Below are 16,853 nucleotides of genomic sequence, written 5' to 3'. Positions count from 1 at the left end.
CAATTATTAACAATAGTAATTTATACCCACCATTACCCCTACCAAATTATCCTACCAAATTATGCAACTTCATAATATTATCCACCATTATCCCACCAAATTATCCTACCAAATTATCCCACTTCAAGAATTATCCATTATTGTTCCACTAAATTATCCCAGTGTTAAAAAATTATCCCACTTTACCAATTATCCTAGTTCTACTTAAAAAGTTCTAGGTGACTAACCCCCCCAAAGGATAAAATTGTTCCATAAAATTGTTCCATTGGAACAATTATCCCACTTAGCCCCAACTTGTCCCAACCAATAACCCTTCCTAAGGGCTTTTCAGATTTCATCCTTTGCCAATCAACTACTGCTTTGATTAAAACTCGCGAACATTCGCTACTTTTTTCTCTCTCTTTTGACAAATAAAACCTATTTATCGTTTCATTGTAGAGACACGCACGTTACTGCAAGATAGTTCTTCACTGTAGAAATAATCCCATAAATCAATTCAAATGCAAAACTAATTGATCAAATAACAAAGTTCTATATATGGAGATAGCACCACATGTCTTCCCCATAAAGAGAACAACACCCCTCTCAAAAACTCCGGACTTCCCAAGGCTCCTCCCAAAGCAGGCATCGCCTCCGTTTGTTCTCTTCTCTGAAGTACCCGCCAAAAAACAATACTAAAAACACTTCTCCACCTCATTCTCCCCTCTCTTTGTCCTTCTCTCTCTCTATTCTCAAACAAGAAAAAAGAAAAAAAGAAAAAAGGAAAAAAAAAAAACATGGGCATCCCCAAAACACCACAAGTTCCTTCATCTCCAAAGAAGAAGAAATCAACAACCCTAGATTACCTCTTCAAGCTCGAAGCCTCACAGGAATCCCCTACCGATGATCTCCTCTCTTTAATCTCCAACTGCAACACACTCTTCACGTTCAGAAACCCTTCAGAGTCTCCTTCACTCCAAGACCTAAAGCGCCATAGCCTCCTCCACATCCTCTCCATCCTGCGAACCTCCAAATCGCGAATCAACCCTCTCATCCTCTCTCCCCTCTTCTCAATGATTTCAACCAATCTTTTCCGCTCACTTCCCGCAACTGGCTTCCCTTTCCTCTCCTCTGAGTACTCCTTCGATGATGATGCGCCTCCAATGGTTCTCTCTCCTTTATGGCCACATTTACATATTATATACGATATCCTCTCTGTTTTAATCGCAAATATTGATCCTATATCCCTTCAATCGCATATCGACAACCCTTTTCTTCTCAATTTACTTACACTATTCCAATCCGAGGATCCTAGAGAACGTGATCGATTGAAGAACATATACCACCAATTATACTCCAAAATGACCAACAAAAGATTGTTCATGAGACGATCAATGAGCAATACATTTCTACACTTTGTGTTTGAGGCAGACCGACATTGTGGAATTGGAGAACTGTTAGAGATATGTGGGAGTATAATTAATGGGTTTACAACCCCATTGAAGGAAGAACATAAGGTTTTCTTGATGAGGGTTTTGATCCCGCTGCATAAACAAAAGGGGATGTGTATGTATTATAGGGAGTTGTCTTATTGTGTAACGGAGTTTGTGCAGAAAGAGCCCGATCTTAGCACAGGGGTAGTAAAGGGCATACTGAGGTGTTGGCCGATGACAAATTGTACCAAGGAGATTTTGTTGATCGGGGAGCTTGAGGATTTGGTGGAAGTTATGGAGGCTGAGGAGTTTGAGAAGGTTGCGGGGGTTTTGTGCTCACAGATTGCTAGGTGTTTGAACAGTTGCAATTCTCAGGTTAGTCTCTAGGCTATAGGGTTGTATTCTTAGATCTGATTGTTATTTCTTTTGTTTATAATTTGCTGAGAACTTGATTAATAATGCTGGATAGATGCATGTCTATGCAGAAATAGAGAATTTTTTAGGCTAGATGATACTTCAGCCTTCAGTAGATTTGGACATTTTAATTATTGCATACTTATAGGTTAATAAATGAGAGGATTAGTCTGTGAACTACTTGGTGATATATAGTTATGGGATGGATACAGTACGTTTCAACATGTTAGAGAAGTTCATGTTTACATATATAATTCTTATTAAACACAAAGCTAATTACCTTATGAGACTTACATATTTGAGCAGGTTATTAGACAGAGATACCTTTGGACAAGCAAAGTAGCATAAGAATATTATGAGTGTTAAAGTAAGAGAGAGAGAGTCTTGGGTAAAGTTTCCCTCGAGTTGAATATTGAGTGTGCACGTATATTTATACAAGTAGAGGATGGTGATGTGTGTTCTCACAACCAATGTGGGACTAAAAACCCACTACTACCACTATTATCAACACTGTTATCAACAGTCCCCCTCAAACTCATGTTGGATCAAACAAAGTGAGTTTGCGTACAAGAAACTAGAACCGATGAACAGGTAAGGCCTTTGTAAAGAAATCTGCAAGCTCGTCAGCGGATGACACATGAGGAAGTAGAATTGTCTTATCTTTGATAACTTGTTGACGGACAAAATGAGCGTCGATCTCAATGTGTTTGGTCCTCTCATGAAATACTGGACTATTAGCAATCTGGATGACACTCTTATTATCACAGTATAGAAGAGTAGGAGTCGAAACAGAAACTGAGAAGACGACGAAGATGAATAATCTCTTTAGGTGTTGTGGATATTGCACGATACTCTGCCTCGATGCTGGAAAGAGCAACAACATCTTGTTTCTTACTTTGCCAGAAAATTAGGGAATCACCAAGAAATATACAATAACCTGTGGTAGACTTTCTGGTAGTGGGATCACCAGCCCAATGAGCATCAAAATATACACAAAGCTCTAACTTGGATATAGCAGGAAACAGAAGAAAGCGAGTGCTAGTACCACGAAGATACCGAAGAATCCGTAATAAGGCAGCATAACGTACATGAACATAAGGTTTTCTTGATGAGGGTTTTGATCCCGCTGCATAAACAAAAGGGGATGTGTATGTATTATAGGGAGTTGTCTTATTGTGTAACGGAGTTTGTGCAGAAAGAGCCCGATCTTAGCACAGGGGTAGTAAAGGGCATACTGAGGTGTTGGCCGATGACAAATTGTACCAAGGAGATTTTGTTGATCGGGGAGCTTGAGGATTTGGTGGAAGTTATGGAGGCTGAGGAGTTTGAGAAGGTTGCGGGGGTTTTGTGCTCACAGATTGCTAGGTGTTTGAACAGTTGCAATTCTCAGGTTAGTCTCTAGGCTATAGGGTTGTATTCTTAGATCTGATTGTTATTTCTTTTGTTTATAATTTGCTGAGAACTTGATTAATAATGCTGGATAGATGCATGTCTATGCAGAAATAGAGAATTTTTTAGGCTAGATGATACTTCAGCCTTCAGTAGATTTGGACATTTTAATTATTGCATACTTATAGGTTAATAAATGAGAGGATTAGTCTGTGAACTACTTGGTGATATATAGTTATGGGATGGATACAGTACGTTTCAACATGTTAGAGAAGTTCATGTTTACATATATAATTCTTATTAAACACAAAGCTAATTACCTTATGAGACTTACATATTTGAGCAGGTTATTAGACAGAGATACCTTTGGACAAGCAAAGTAGCATAAGAATATTATGAGTGTTAAAGTAAGAGAGAGAGAGTCTTGGGTAAAGTTTCCCTCGAGTTGAATATTGAGTGTGCACGTATATTTATACAAGTAGAGGATGGTGATGTGTGTTCTCACAACCAATGTGGGACTAAAAACCCACTACTACCACTATTATCAACACTGTTATCAACAGTCCCCCTCAAACTCATGTTGGATCAAACAAAGTGAGTTTGCGTACAAGAAACTAGAACCGATGAACAGGTAAGGCCTTTGTAAAGAAATCTGCAAGCTCGTCAGCGGATGACACATGAGGAAGTAGAATTGTCTTATCTTTGATAACTTGTTGACGGACAAAATGAGCGTCGATCTCAATGTGTTTGGTCCTCTCATGAAATACTGGACTATTAGCAATCTGGATGACACTCTTATTATCACAGTATAGAAGAGTAGGAGTCGAAACAGAAACTGAGAAGACGACGAAGATGAATAATCTCTTTAGGTGTTGTGGATATTGCACGATACTCTGCCTCGATGCTGGAAAGAGCAACAACATCTTGTTTCTTACTTTGCCAGAAAATTAGGGAATCACCAAGAAATATACAATAACCTGTGGTAGACTTTCTGGTAGTGGGATCACCAGCCCAATGAGCATCAAAATATACACAAAGCTCTAACTTGGATATAGCAGGAAACAGAAGAAAGCGAGTGCTAGTACCACGAAGATACCGAAGAATCCGTAATAAGGCAGCATAACGTACATAACGTGGGGGCACTAACAAATTGATTGACAATGCCAACAGCATGAGAGATATCTGGTCGAGAGATGCACAGATAGACCAACTGACCAATAAGATGTCGATATCGGGTAGGATCAGATAGAGGCTCACCATCAGTAGAGCGAGGTTTGATATTCTGTTGAAGTGGAGTATCGATAATTGTATCGTTAGTTAGCTCAGCTCAATCTAGAATATCCGAGAGATACTTCTGTTTGGGTCAAAAGTTGATGTTTTCATTGTCATCGAATCTATTACAACTTTGGTCATTACAATAAACTCAAAATGAAAAGAAAAGTTGATCTTTTTATAAGATCTCCTTTATACAATGAAAATAAAGATTACAACTCTTGTCAAACAGCACAACAGACGTTTATCACCCGCTGTTTGCGTGAGAACTTTGCTTGTGCCGGGGACGTTAATATCTGTGGACCGCCACGGATCAGATCCGGTTGACAGATTGGTGATCAATGCTCTCGCTTCACGAAGGAAGTGATTACAGTAGTGGTGATTTTGACTAAGAAAAATCACGGCTCTTCTCGGGATTTAAGACCAAGCTTAAATCCAGAGGAATAGGGGACGTGTCTCGAATCTCTCAAACTCCACTCTTTATGCGCAGGAGATCGCCAAGATCTAGCTAACCCTCTCTGAAATTCGTGGCTATGTACTTGAGAAACCGGCAGCACCTCGCCCTCTTGATGTCCCGCTGAGAAATGAGCACCCGAGCTCGTATTTAGAAGCTTCGGAAGCGAGTATTTGGATAAGAACGAGGAATTCCTCCTTATCTTCAGTTAAGAACTGATTAACCATAGTATCAGATCAGTTGGGACGCTCAGGAATAAACAAGTCCTAAGAAAAACTGTCAAAACCAAAAAATCAACAAATCTGACCGAACTGTCACCTGGTGGCTCGGCCTGGCCGGGCCACCAAATGGTGGCTCGGCCTTGGTCGAGTCACCTTGCCCGACCAGATCGTTTTGACGCCAAATCATTTTGATGTGACTCGGCCGCCAGCGGCTTTTATTGGTTTTTCGGGTTTTGACTTGTTCCGTCGTTACGCGTATTTCATCGTTTTGTTGACTTATACGTCATTTTGGTGGTTGATGAGCGTGCGGGCTACCTGGTGGTAGCTGGTGAGCACGCGGGACACTTGGTTCGCCGATTTGGTGGCTGGTGAGAGTGCAGGCCACTTGGAGGTGGCCGGTGAGTGCACTGGCTATTCAGTTCGCTGTTTCGCTTCATATGTTCATCGGTATCGGATAATTCTCTTAGACTTAGATAATAGCGTTCATCACCTTCTTTCTGTCTCAAGCTGTGTGTGGATACCTATAGGCATTTTTAGACACCTACAGATACCCCCTCCAAAGTATTTCAGACTCATTCTTTTATAGAGAAGTCTGGGATGCTTTGGATATGATAGGCCCCCACCTTCAGTCGGTGTCAAAGGACATGTGAACTGCTTTAATTCTTGACTTCTTCAACCTTCAGTCTATTCAGTGTTTTGTCGAGTAGATGAAGTTCTTCCGGTGCTACATTTATCGTCTGACCGTTATCGAAATCTTGAATCGAAATTGGTGAGTTAGTTTTGGCTCGTGTCATTGAGTTAACTTTGAACTGATTATCTTCGTTGCAACGCGTTGACCGGCGTTAACATAGTTTATACTAGTACGTTTGCTGGAGCCTACACAGTTTAAGCTCTTAAGGCAATGGAGCGTGGTGATCCTAAATTTTAGACTGCAGGACCAACTATTAAAGTTATTTCGTCTGCAGATATGGATCTTATCCCGAAGTCATTGGATGCTCAAGTCACGAGACCAACTAATGAAGCTGATACGTCAATGACTCACATTTATAAAAAGTTTAGCAAATTCTCAGCCATCAACGGGTTTGATTAGCCTTTACCGATTACCGTTTGAGTCGGGCTAGCATGCAGATTGTTTAGACCCGTTCTGCACGTAACGTTGTGCTAAAAGAGTTAACTCTTTTAGTGTTACGATATTGAATACGTAGACTTCGTCTTTCTCACGGGAATAGACTACCCGGCAACGCGTGTTAGACGCTGACTTAGGATTTTTGGCAAATCCTCAGCCTTCAACGAATTTGACGTGCCTTTACCGATTACCGTTTGAATCGGGCTTGCATGCGGATTGTTTAAGTTCATTCCGCATGTAACGTTATGCTAACAAAGTTAACTCTTTTAGTACTACGATATTGAATACGTAGACTTCATCTTTCTCACGGGAATAGACTACCCTGCAATGCGTGTTAGGCGCTGACTTATCTCTACTTAGGCTTTGGGATAAAAGTCCCCAGACTCGAATTCTGGTGTCTTCTTCAAAAGGTGAAAGACTAAACCGGCAACGTGTGTTAGACGTTGACTTATCCCTTCTTAGGATTCGGGATAAAATTCCCCGTACGTGTGAGGCACGGATTTTGGTGTTATTAATAACAACCTACCACAATATCGAATATGTGGGCTGTTGTCCTTTTTACGGTAAAAGACTGGTCGGCAACGCGTGTTAGGCGTTGACTTATCCTTACTTAGGATTCGGTATAAAATTCCCCGTGCGTGTGAGGCACAGATTTTGGTGTTATTAATAACAACCTGCCATAAAATTGAATATGTGGGCTTTGTCCTTTTTACGGTAAAAGACTGACCGGCAACGCGTATTAGGCGTTGACTTATCCCTACTTAGGATTCGGGATAAAATTCCCCGTACGTGTGAGGCACGGATTTTGGTGTTATTAATAACAACCTGTCACAATATCGAATATGTGGGCTTTTGTCCTTTTTACGGTAAAAGACTGGTCGGCAACGCGTGTTAGGTGTTGACTTATCCCTACTTAGAATTCGGGATAAAATTCTCTGTGCATAAAAGGCATGGAATTTTATTGCTACGATACTAAATACGTAGACTCGGTCGTTTTTATGAGAACGAACCACCCAGCAGCACGGGTTAAGCGCTGACACATCCCTACTTAGGCTTCGGGATAAAATACCCCAGATTGGTATTCTGGTGTCTTTTTTACTCGGTAAAAGACTAAACCGGCAACACGTGTTAGGCGTTGATTTATCCCTACTCAGGATTCGGGATAAAATTCCCCGTGCGCGTGAGGCACGGATTTTAGGAGTTTGAAAAAGTGGTGTCTTCTCCTGGGGAAAAGACGAACCCGATACGGGAGAGGAAGAATTTTATATTCTATCTCCCAAAGCTAAAGAGGAAGAATTTCATATTCTATCTTCAGTTGCTAAAGGAAACTCAAAGTGGGATCTCCACTTCTAGAATCCGGGAAGGTGAAACTAAGAGCGGGATCTCCACTCTGAGAATCGAAAAGATTCGGATAATCCTAACTGTCGGAAGGTTTGATTACCGAACTAAAGGTGGGTTTCTCGTTTATCGAGAGTGAATTAGGGTTTTAGCCTTGACTGTAGGAAGGTTCGACCAAGCGGGAGTTTGAGGTGACCCTAACTATAGGAAGATTTGATCACTTGATTTGAAAGTGGACCTCTCGTTCATTGGTGGAATCGAGATGCGATTTTAGTTTTGGTCCTAACTGTAGGAAGGTTTGACCGAGTGGGAGGTTTGAGACGATCTTGACTATAGGAAGGTTTGATCGCTCAATCTGTGGGCCTCTCGTTCATTAGAGGAATCGAGAGGGTATTTTGGTTGTGGCCCTAACTGTAGGAAGGTTTGACCAGGTAGACAGTAGGAGTGGGAGTACAAATCATAGTGGGAGTGTTGACTTGTACCGATTACTCAATGGGGATTCTTGGTGTCAAGTGATAAGAACTTAACACGAATGGGTTTGATAATTCATCAATGATTAAGACATTAGAATTCCGAGCACCATGTCCAGACTCTAACATTGAGGATGTTGAGTGCACAGATACGGCGAAAGTTTGAGCGGATTTAACCGGAAGGAATTTTGATGGTCCTACCGTCAATTAGTCTGATCGGTGAGGGATTTTGTGGTGGAAGACTATGAGTCGTCAACAAAAAAATATATTCAAAAATCACAGTAGGGGTTTAGTGTTTATCACTTTGTTTGTAATGATCGGGTTATCCTTAAGAAAATTACATGTAGCATTCTTCCGAGAACTTCTCGTTACATAAATCATCCACCCCCAGCTTCCTTTGTGGAACTGGGTCGGATATTGTATTCAGTTACATGACCGGGTTATCCTTAAGAATATCAGTGTAACATTTTCTAGGAACTTCCCGTCAAGAATGGGAAACAGTTTAGACTCGTGTGTCTATTGGAATAATTGAGAAGCGGTTTATACTCGTATACTCTTCGGAGTTTGAGAAGGGGCAATTTATACTCTTATACTTGTCGGAGTCTTCATTCGGCTTAATTTAGCGTTATAACGCCGGCTTCAACTAAGCTTTGGATGCTATTCTTGAGAGCGAAGCAAGCCTTGGTAGGATGAAGGATCCTCCTGTGGTATGCACAATCTATTCTTGAGAGCGAAGCAAGCCTTGGTAGGATGAAGGATCCTCCTGTGGTATGCACAATACTTTGGATCCGAAATGTTATCAGCTAGGATCCTCCTGTGGTATGCACAATACTTTGGATCCGAAATGTTATCAGCTTCCTCCTGATTTGTGATAGACGGAAGATTGATCTTATTATTTTCGAGGAGGGACTCAAAGATGGCTGAAACGTCTTCGTCCTTGAAGGAATACTCTTTTTGGGGTCTCGGGTCCGAAGTCTTCTGCTGCCTTTGGGATTGCTGTTGTGACGTTTGATTAGCACCAACAGCAGCTGTAGGTGCCTTGCCCTTACCACGGGAGGCGAAGTTTGAGTTCGGAGGATTAGCCGTCGGTTGGCTCCTCTCGGCCTTCTTCCTTCGGAGGAAGCGTTCGGCTTGTTTCCCGCGCACCTTCAAGTCTTTCCAAGTGTTGGACGGTGCGACTCCCATAACTTCCAATATCTCAATAGATAGGTTGTTATGACATGTCTGGAGGATGAAGTCCTCCGTGATCGGATCTCGGCAGTTTATTGCTTTATTCCGAAAGCGCTTGACGAAGTCGTCGACCGTCTCGTTGTCTTCTTGCTTCTCATCGAAGAGCATCCTGATTGACACCTCAGTGTCATCATCAAAGAAATGAGCGAGGAATAGGCTCACCAGGTCTTCCCAGTTATTAATACTTCCGGACTTAAGACGACGGTACCAATCGAAGGTGGGCCCACGAAGGGCGCCAACGAATGATTGAATCATCAAAACTTCATTGCCGGAGATCATACCTAAGTGGGACTTGAAGTAGATCAGATGTTGTGTGGGCGAACCCTTCCCGTCAAACGGCGTGAAGTTAATCAGGTTGAATTTCACCGGGTATGCTATTGAATCACACTCTCTTGGGTAGGGACATGGAATACCGGTCCTTTTTACCTCTCGATTAGACATTAGAGCATTGATTTTGCTCTCGAGATCTTTTATTTTTTTGTCCTCGTCTGTATCATGCTTCAGACGATTTCTGAGAGGAACAACGGGGCCACCCCTAGTGTTGTTATCATTGACGGGACCAATTCTGTTGTTATTATTTTTAGCGGGACCACCCCCAGTGTTCTGGTCAACGGGAGGGTTCTCAGCATTTAGACGTTCATCCACATCTGAATCGCTGCCTGCTTGATCAGTACGGTTGCGACGACTGGATTCACCGAATTGATTGGACAGAGCCCGAATTTGTTGGTCATGCTCTTCCTTCATCCGTAGCATAGCCATTTCCATTTCAATGATTGGACAGAGCCCGAATTTGTTGGTCATGCTCTTCCTTCATCCGTAGCATAGCCATTTCCATTTCAATCTTGAATGCCTCTTTCTGCTTAGTTAGAGCGCTCTTCCTTCATCCGTAGCATAGCCATTTCCATTTCAATCTTGAATGCCTCTTTCTGCTTAGTTAGAGCGTCCTCAAGAATCTTGGCGATTTGCTCGGTGTTGATCATGAACACTTCGCGGGATTATCCTGGACTGGATACCGTATTATCAGAAGCGATTGCCAAGTTAGCATCCGATGCTTTATCATCCGAGGATAATCCCCTCTGCATTCTCTGATAATCTCTTTGCCTAATAGTTCCCGATCGCAACCGGGTTAGACGATGAGATATAAGCGGATCAGAGCTAGAAGGTCGAATCGACTTTCTCTTATCAGCCATATTTATTATGACTTCTGGGAGTTCGTCACCTTGAACAGCCGATCGCTTTTTACGGAGACGCTTTGGTCTTGACTTGGCCATTCCGTTAGAGATCCTCTCGAATACCGAGACCCTTTGTGAAGCGGTCTTGGGGCAGCTACACGCTGATAATACTACCCTGATAATGTTTGTGCACGGACAATGAGAGTCTGTTTCTTGGGTACTTCTCTTTCGAGATCTATTCGTACCCCCAGCCCGATAGTACAACTAATCGATCTGAAGACCGGAGTAACCTATCACGTGTTGGCATGACTCCCTGGGTATAACATTGTCATCATCAGATGAATACGTTTCTTTCTGGGGATTTGTTGTCTTATAATCGTTCTCAAGAGTCACACGTTTGGAACCACGCTTTTGGGAACGTCAGATCTCAATGGGGTCCTGGTCTTCAATTCGCCGTCCGAGGCGGTCAATTGCAGGGGCTTTCCTATTATAGGAAGGCTCTGACTTATTGCGAGGACGTGTGTGACCCCCAGCTCGAGCGGTTGCTCGAGGTTCAGTCACTGGACCTAATCGTTCTTTGATCAGAACTTTATCTCGATCCTCGTGTAAGGGACCCTAGCGATCCGTCATCCTCATCTTGAATTGGGACAAGTCCACGTTGTCGCGGGGTCCTGCCGGAGGTGTGTGATTCATCGGGACAGAAACAGGGGCCGCCGGAGGTGAACCGGGTGCGAATCGAACCGAAGCAGGTGCGAACCAAACCGAACTGGATCAACCAGGTGCGAACCGAACCGAACCAGACACAAACCATTTGGTGTCTCGACCATGGCCGAGCCACCATTTGGTGGTTCGCGCATTCTGGCAGTTCCGGGCGCTGTTTGACTTTTTGTCGACGCCGTTTCGAACTTTAGTTTCCAGACTTAGCGTGGTTTTTGTGTCTTCTTGATCATCTCTTTTTGCTTCAGCTTTTGCGCTTCTCGCACGAGAATTCGCACGTGCGCAATTAAGGCGCGATGCTTCTGAATGCGCTCCTTGAGGGTTGAGCGGGTTCGTTTGACTTGGATCCACTCATTCGCTGTTGGTTTGGAGGAGAGGGCATCTATTTGCCGCTGGGGAACTCGGTTCTTTCTGCGTTTCAGATCCGCCTCATAGCCGATCCTGTCAACAGGCTCCAAAGCCTTAGCAAATCGGCGTGCAAGTTGTTGGCGCTGTCTTTGGCATGCCCTTTTTGATAGGGTTGGCATAACTTTGGTACTCAACTCCTTGATTGAGGAGGAGTTCAAATCTATAAGTCTGGGCTCGTTGGAGGTCGGAGGGGCTTTGCAAGGTGAGATTGCAATGGCAACGCGGGCCTTGATCTTCCTGCGCTTGCGAGGGGAACAGGATCTGGAGGAGGAGGATGGCAGATACTCCTCGAACTTCAGTTGGTCGAATTCGTACTCGACTATTTCTTCAACCTGGATCTGGATCCTTGGTTACGGCACGACAGCTTCGGCAGCGAAGCTGTTGGCTCCCACTATGGTCGCTAGCTTGTTTGGGTCAAAAGTTGATGTTTTCATTGTCATCGAATCTATTACAATTTTGGTCATTATAATAAACTCAAAATGAAAATAAAAGTTGATCTTTTTATAAGATCTCCTTTATACAATGAAAATAAAGATTACAACTCTTGTCAAACAGCGCAACGGACGTTTATCACCTGCTGCTTGCGTGAGAACTTTGCTTGTGCCGGGGACATTAATATCCGTGGATCGCCACGGATTAGATCCGGTTGACAGATTGGTGATCAATGCTCTCGCTTCACGAAGAAAGTGATTGCAGTAGCGGTGATTTTGACTAAGCAAAATCACGGCTCTTCTCGGGATTTAAGACCAAGATTAAATCCGAAGGAATAGGGGACGAGTCTCGAATCTCTCGAACTCCACTCTTTATGCGCAGGAGATCGCCAAGATCTAGCTAACCCTCTCTGAAATTCATGACTATGCACTTGAGAAACTGGCAGCACCTCACCCTCTTGATGTCCCCCTGAGAAATGAGCACCCGAGCTCGTATTTATAAGCTTCGGAAGTGGGTATTTGGATAAGAACAAGGGATTCCTCCTTATCTTTAGTTAAGAACTGATTAACCATAGTATCAGATCAGTTAGGACGCTCAGGAACAAACAAATCCCAAGAAAAACCGTTAAAACTGAAAAATCAACAAATCTGGCCGAACTGTCACCTGGTGGCTCGGCCTGGCCGGGCCACCATTTGGTGGCTCAATCCCAAGAAAAACCGTTAAAACTGAAAAATCAACAAATCTGGCCGAACTGTCACCTGGTTGGCCGGGCCACCATTTGGTGGCTCGGCCGCCGAGTCACCTTCTGGTGATCTGGCTTTGGGCCAAACCACTGGTTCGGCCGAGTCGTTTTGATGTGACTCGGTCGCCAGCTGTTTTTATTAGTTTTTTGGGTTTTGAATTGTTCCGTCGTTACACGTATTTCGTCGTTTCGTTAACTTATACGTTATTTTGGTGGCTGATGAGCGTGTGGGCCACCTGGTGGTGGCTGGTGAGCACGCGGGACACTTGGTTCGCTGATTTGGTGGCTGGTGAGTGTGCAGGCCACTTAGAGGTAGCCGGTGAGTGTACAGGCTATTCGGTTCGCCGTTTCGCTTCATGTGTTCATCGGTATCGGATAATTCTCTTAGACTTAGATAATAGCGTTCATCACCTTCTCTCTGTCTCGAGCTGTGTGTGGATACCTATGGGCATTTTTAGACGCCTACAACTTCTGTTAAGATAGTAGTACATCCCGCGGGCCTTAAGAAATTTCTAGACCAAGAAAATACCGAAGAGATCCAAGATCCTTCATGTGGAATTGTTGTTGCAACTGATATTTTACGTACTGTATACCAGCCACATCATTACCTGTAATGATCATATCATCTACGTAGATGAGTAATAAAACTCTGCCGCGCGATGTAGTACGAACAAACAGAGAAGCATCTTGATAACTTTCCATAAAGCCCGCATTGAACACGACATCGCGAAAACACTCAAAACAAGCGTGGGGTGGCTGCTTGAAACCATAAACAACACAGCGAAGGAGACATACGTATCCCGGAGGAATATTTGACCTTGGAGGCGGTTACATATATATTGTCTCGGATAAAGAGCCATAGAGAAAAAAACATTTTTGATATCCATCTGGTATAACGGCCAACGATTAGCAGCAGCGACAGCAGGAAGAGTACGAACGGTGGGTATCTGAGCAACAGGAGCAAATATCTCCTCATAATCAATACCTTGTTACTGAGTAAAACCTCGAGTCGCTAAACGAGCTTTCCGACATTCAATGGTGCCATCAGGACAATACTTGACCTAATAAACCCATTTAATACCAACTAAAGAGATGTCAGGGGGACATGGAACAATGTTTCAGGTATGTATTTGCTGAAAGGTCTGCAATTCCTGTGCCATAGCCTGTCGCCACTCTAGAAATTGAACGACCTCTTAAAAATACTTTGGCTCAACTGTAGTATGAATGATAGTAAGAAAATTATGAAATATAGATAAATAGGAAGTAACTGAAGCATATCGTGCAGGCATGACATGTGGGCGATTGCCTCGATAAAGAGCAAGAGGAATCTCAGATGGGGGAGATGCTAGCGCAGGTGCATGGAGGTCAATAGTATTTTTTGGAGTGGGTGTCGTGTCTATAGAATAGGGATCATATGGTGAAAGAGAATGGTCTGGTGAGGGAGAGTCAACAAAAGGAGATGGAGAGATTTCAAGGAGATCTCGAAAGGAGAACTGAGATAAGAAAGTGGATGATGCAGTTGGCAGAGAAGCACGATTAGTAGTGTGGAGGAAATTAAAATCATCGGAAGTAGAATAAAATAGAGAATCCTCTTCGAACTGAACGTGTCGAGATATATGAACTCGATGAGATATAGGATCATAACAACGATAACCTCGATGTTCCATACTAATTCCTAAATAAACACAGAGAACATCTCTGGGAGATAATTTATCACGTTCGTGAGATGGTAGAAGAATAAAACAGCAACAACCAAAAAAGCGAACTAGATCATAACAGGGAAGATGAGTATAAACATGACTATAAGGAGTAGCACCGAAAAGAAAGCTAGATGGAGTGATATTAATGGCATGAGTAGCAGTGAGAATGGCCTCAGCCCAGAAACAATGAGGAACAGAGTAAGAAATGAGCATGGATCGAGCGGTATCGAAAATATGACGATGTTTGCGTTCAAAAATACCATTTTTCTCTTGAGTGTAGGGACATGACTATTGAAAGATAGTCCCATGAGAGGAAATGATAGAGCGCATGGTAGAGAATAGGTACTCTTTGGCACAATCAGAACGAAAAACTTTAATACGAGCTTGCCACTAAGTGAAGATCATCGCAGTGAAGGCTTGATAAGAAGCAAGTACGTCAGAGCAAATTTTAAGTAGGTAGACCCATGTATAACGAGAGAAATCATCGATAAAACTAATATAATATAAGTAGCCAGATGAAGAAGGCAGAGGAGCTGGCCCCCAGATATCAGCATGGACCAAATCAAATAAGGAAGTGGAAATATATGTACTGGTTGGAAATGATAGAGCTTTGAATTTAGCTAATTTACAACTAGTACATGACTCAATATGAGAATGAGAGACCAAGTACTCCGGACTGGATAAGACTTTCCAGCCTTTTATGAGACACATAACCAAGTCGTCTATGCCACAAATCGATGAAAAGCAAAGTAGAAGATTTTTGACTTACAGAAGCAACAAGAGAACGTGGACGTATGGACTCTGGAAGGTGAAGATATTCTAAAAAATACAGTTTGTGTCACCTCTAGCCGGTCCTAACAGATGCGGTATAAACATGTACCAAAAAAGTTACAAGTGCACAACCGTGTCAAGTTATAGTATTTAAGATATCGATCCTACGAGGAAGGTGTTTTGTAGGAGAAAATATGAATTTGGTTCTTATGTTGTGTGCGTGACAAATAAGATTGATGAGTGAATGTGATTGTGAAGAGATTGATAGAGTGAAAGTGGTGTGTAAATAGGTGCAAAGTGTAAATGAGAGTGAGTATGAACAATAAGGTGAGAAGGAAAAATGAATAAAATCAAGAAACAAATAAAAATTCAAGAATGAAGAACAAAATTCTAGAATAAAAGAAAATGCAAGAAATTAAAGATGGTGGATTCAATTATAGATATGGGTAATCTACAATTGAACCCACTTCTTAGAAAAGGGTGATTCCTTAGAAGGTTCTAGCCTAAAGGCGAATCAAACAAAATAAAAATAAACAAAAAGAAAAACTAAACCCAAGAGGGTTCTAGCCTCAAGGTGAATAGTATAAGAAATTAAAATCTAACTACAAAATAAAGTGCAAAATCTAAACTACAAAATAAAATTGTAAGAATTAAATGCACGAAAATAAATCTACTCTATAAGCATAAAATAAATCTAAGGCAAGAGGGTTCTAGCCTCTTGGCTATTTAACAAAAAAATAAAATCTAACTACAAGCATAGAAATAAATCTAAACTAATAAGCAATAAAAGAGAAAAAGAAAAGAAATGCAAACCTTCAAATAATTCTCCATCTTCATCTTCATCTTCATCATCCAACAAAGAGAAGAAGAGAAAAATTTAAAGTGGTGAAAAAATTATTATTATTAATTGCAACAAAAAGTTACAATTTTGGAAGGCCTTCTCAATTAAGAGTAGCCCTCCTCTCCAAAAGGAGTTACAAAAATTTTCACACCTCTAACCCCTCACTCTCTACCCCTATTTATAGTAATCTTCAATGAATATGAGCCATTGGATTTGTCTTGAGCCCCAAGCAACAATCTCCACCTTTGATTTATTTGATTTTCAAAAGAAAATCAAAATCCAATTCTTGAGCCCATTTAAAATCCAGCTGCAACCGAATTATTTGAGCAAGTCCGGTCCATCATCCTTTGATTTTCCCATTTGATTTTTTAAAAACCGAACATGAAGAGTTGCAGCAACCTTTGAACTGGCCCAATATATGTGCATTTGATTTTTAAAAGTTGCAGCAATGATTCAACTCCAACTCTTCAACAATTCGGTCCATGAAGCTTTGGCCCATGAAGTTGTTTGATTTTGAAACTTAAATCCCAACTCTTAAGTCGGCCCACTTGAATTTTCCACTTGATTTTTGAAGGCCCATGTGGAAATCCAACTCCAGCAGGAAGCAATCAAGTCCGGTCTATTTTGCATCTAAGTCCGGTTCATTCCATTTTTTTGCATCCAAGTCCAATTCATAGCTTCATGGGCTTTGCTCTTTGGGCTTCCAACTCTTCAATCATTTTCCTCTTTGACTTTTGCTTCATG

The 16,853-nt window shown here is 42.1% G+C and overlaps 1 protein-coding gene across 1 annotated transcript in view; it reads left to right on the top strand.

The window, feature by feature from the left end:
* Nucleotides 588-16,853, top strand: part of LOC109850762 (serine/threonine protein phosphatase 2A 57 kDa regulatory subunit B' beta isoform-like) — a 32,518-nt gene continuing 16,252 nt past the window's right edge. The window contains exons 1-2 of the mRNA XM_020420834.1: nucleotides 588-1,496; nucleotides 2,926-3,216. Coding sequence (XP_020276423.1) covers nucleotides 777-1,496; nucleotides 2,926-3,216 — 1,011 coding nt within the window. The 5' untranslated portion in view covers nucleotides 588-776. The remainder of the gene's footprint in view (nucleotides 1,497-2,925; nucleotides 3,217-16,853) is intronic.

This window comes from Asparagus officinalis, chromosome 7 (genome assembly GCF_001876935.1).
Source record: "Asparagus officinalis chromosome 7, Aspof.V1, whole genome shotgun sequence".
NCBI classification, from domain to species: domain Eukaryota; kingdom Viridiplantae; phylum Streptophyta; class Magnoliopsida; order Asparagales; family Asparagaceae; genus Asparagus; species Asparagus officinalis.
Note: the sequence above shows the minus strand (reverse complement) of the source record. Positions and strands in the feature narration are given on the sequence as shown.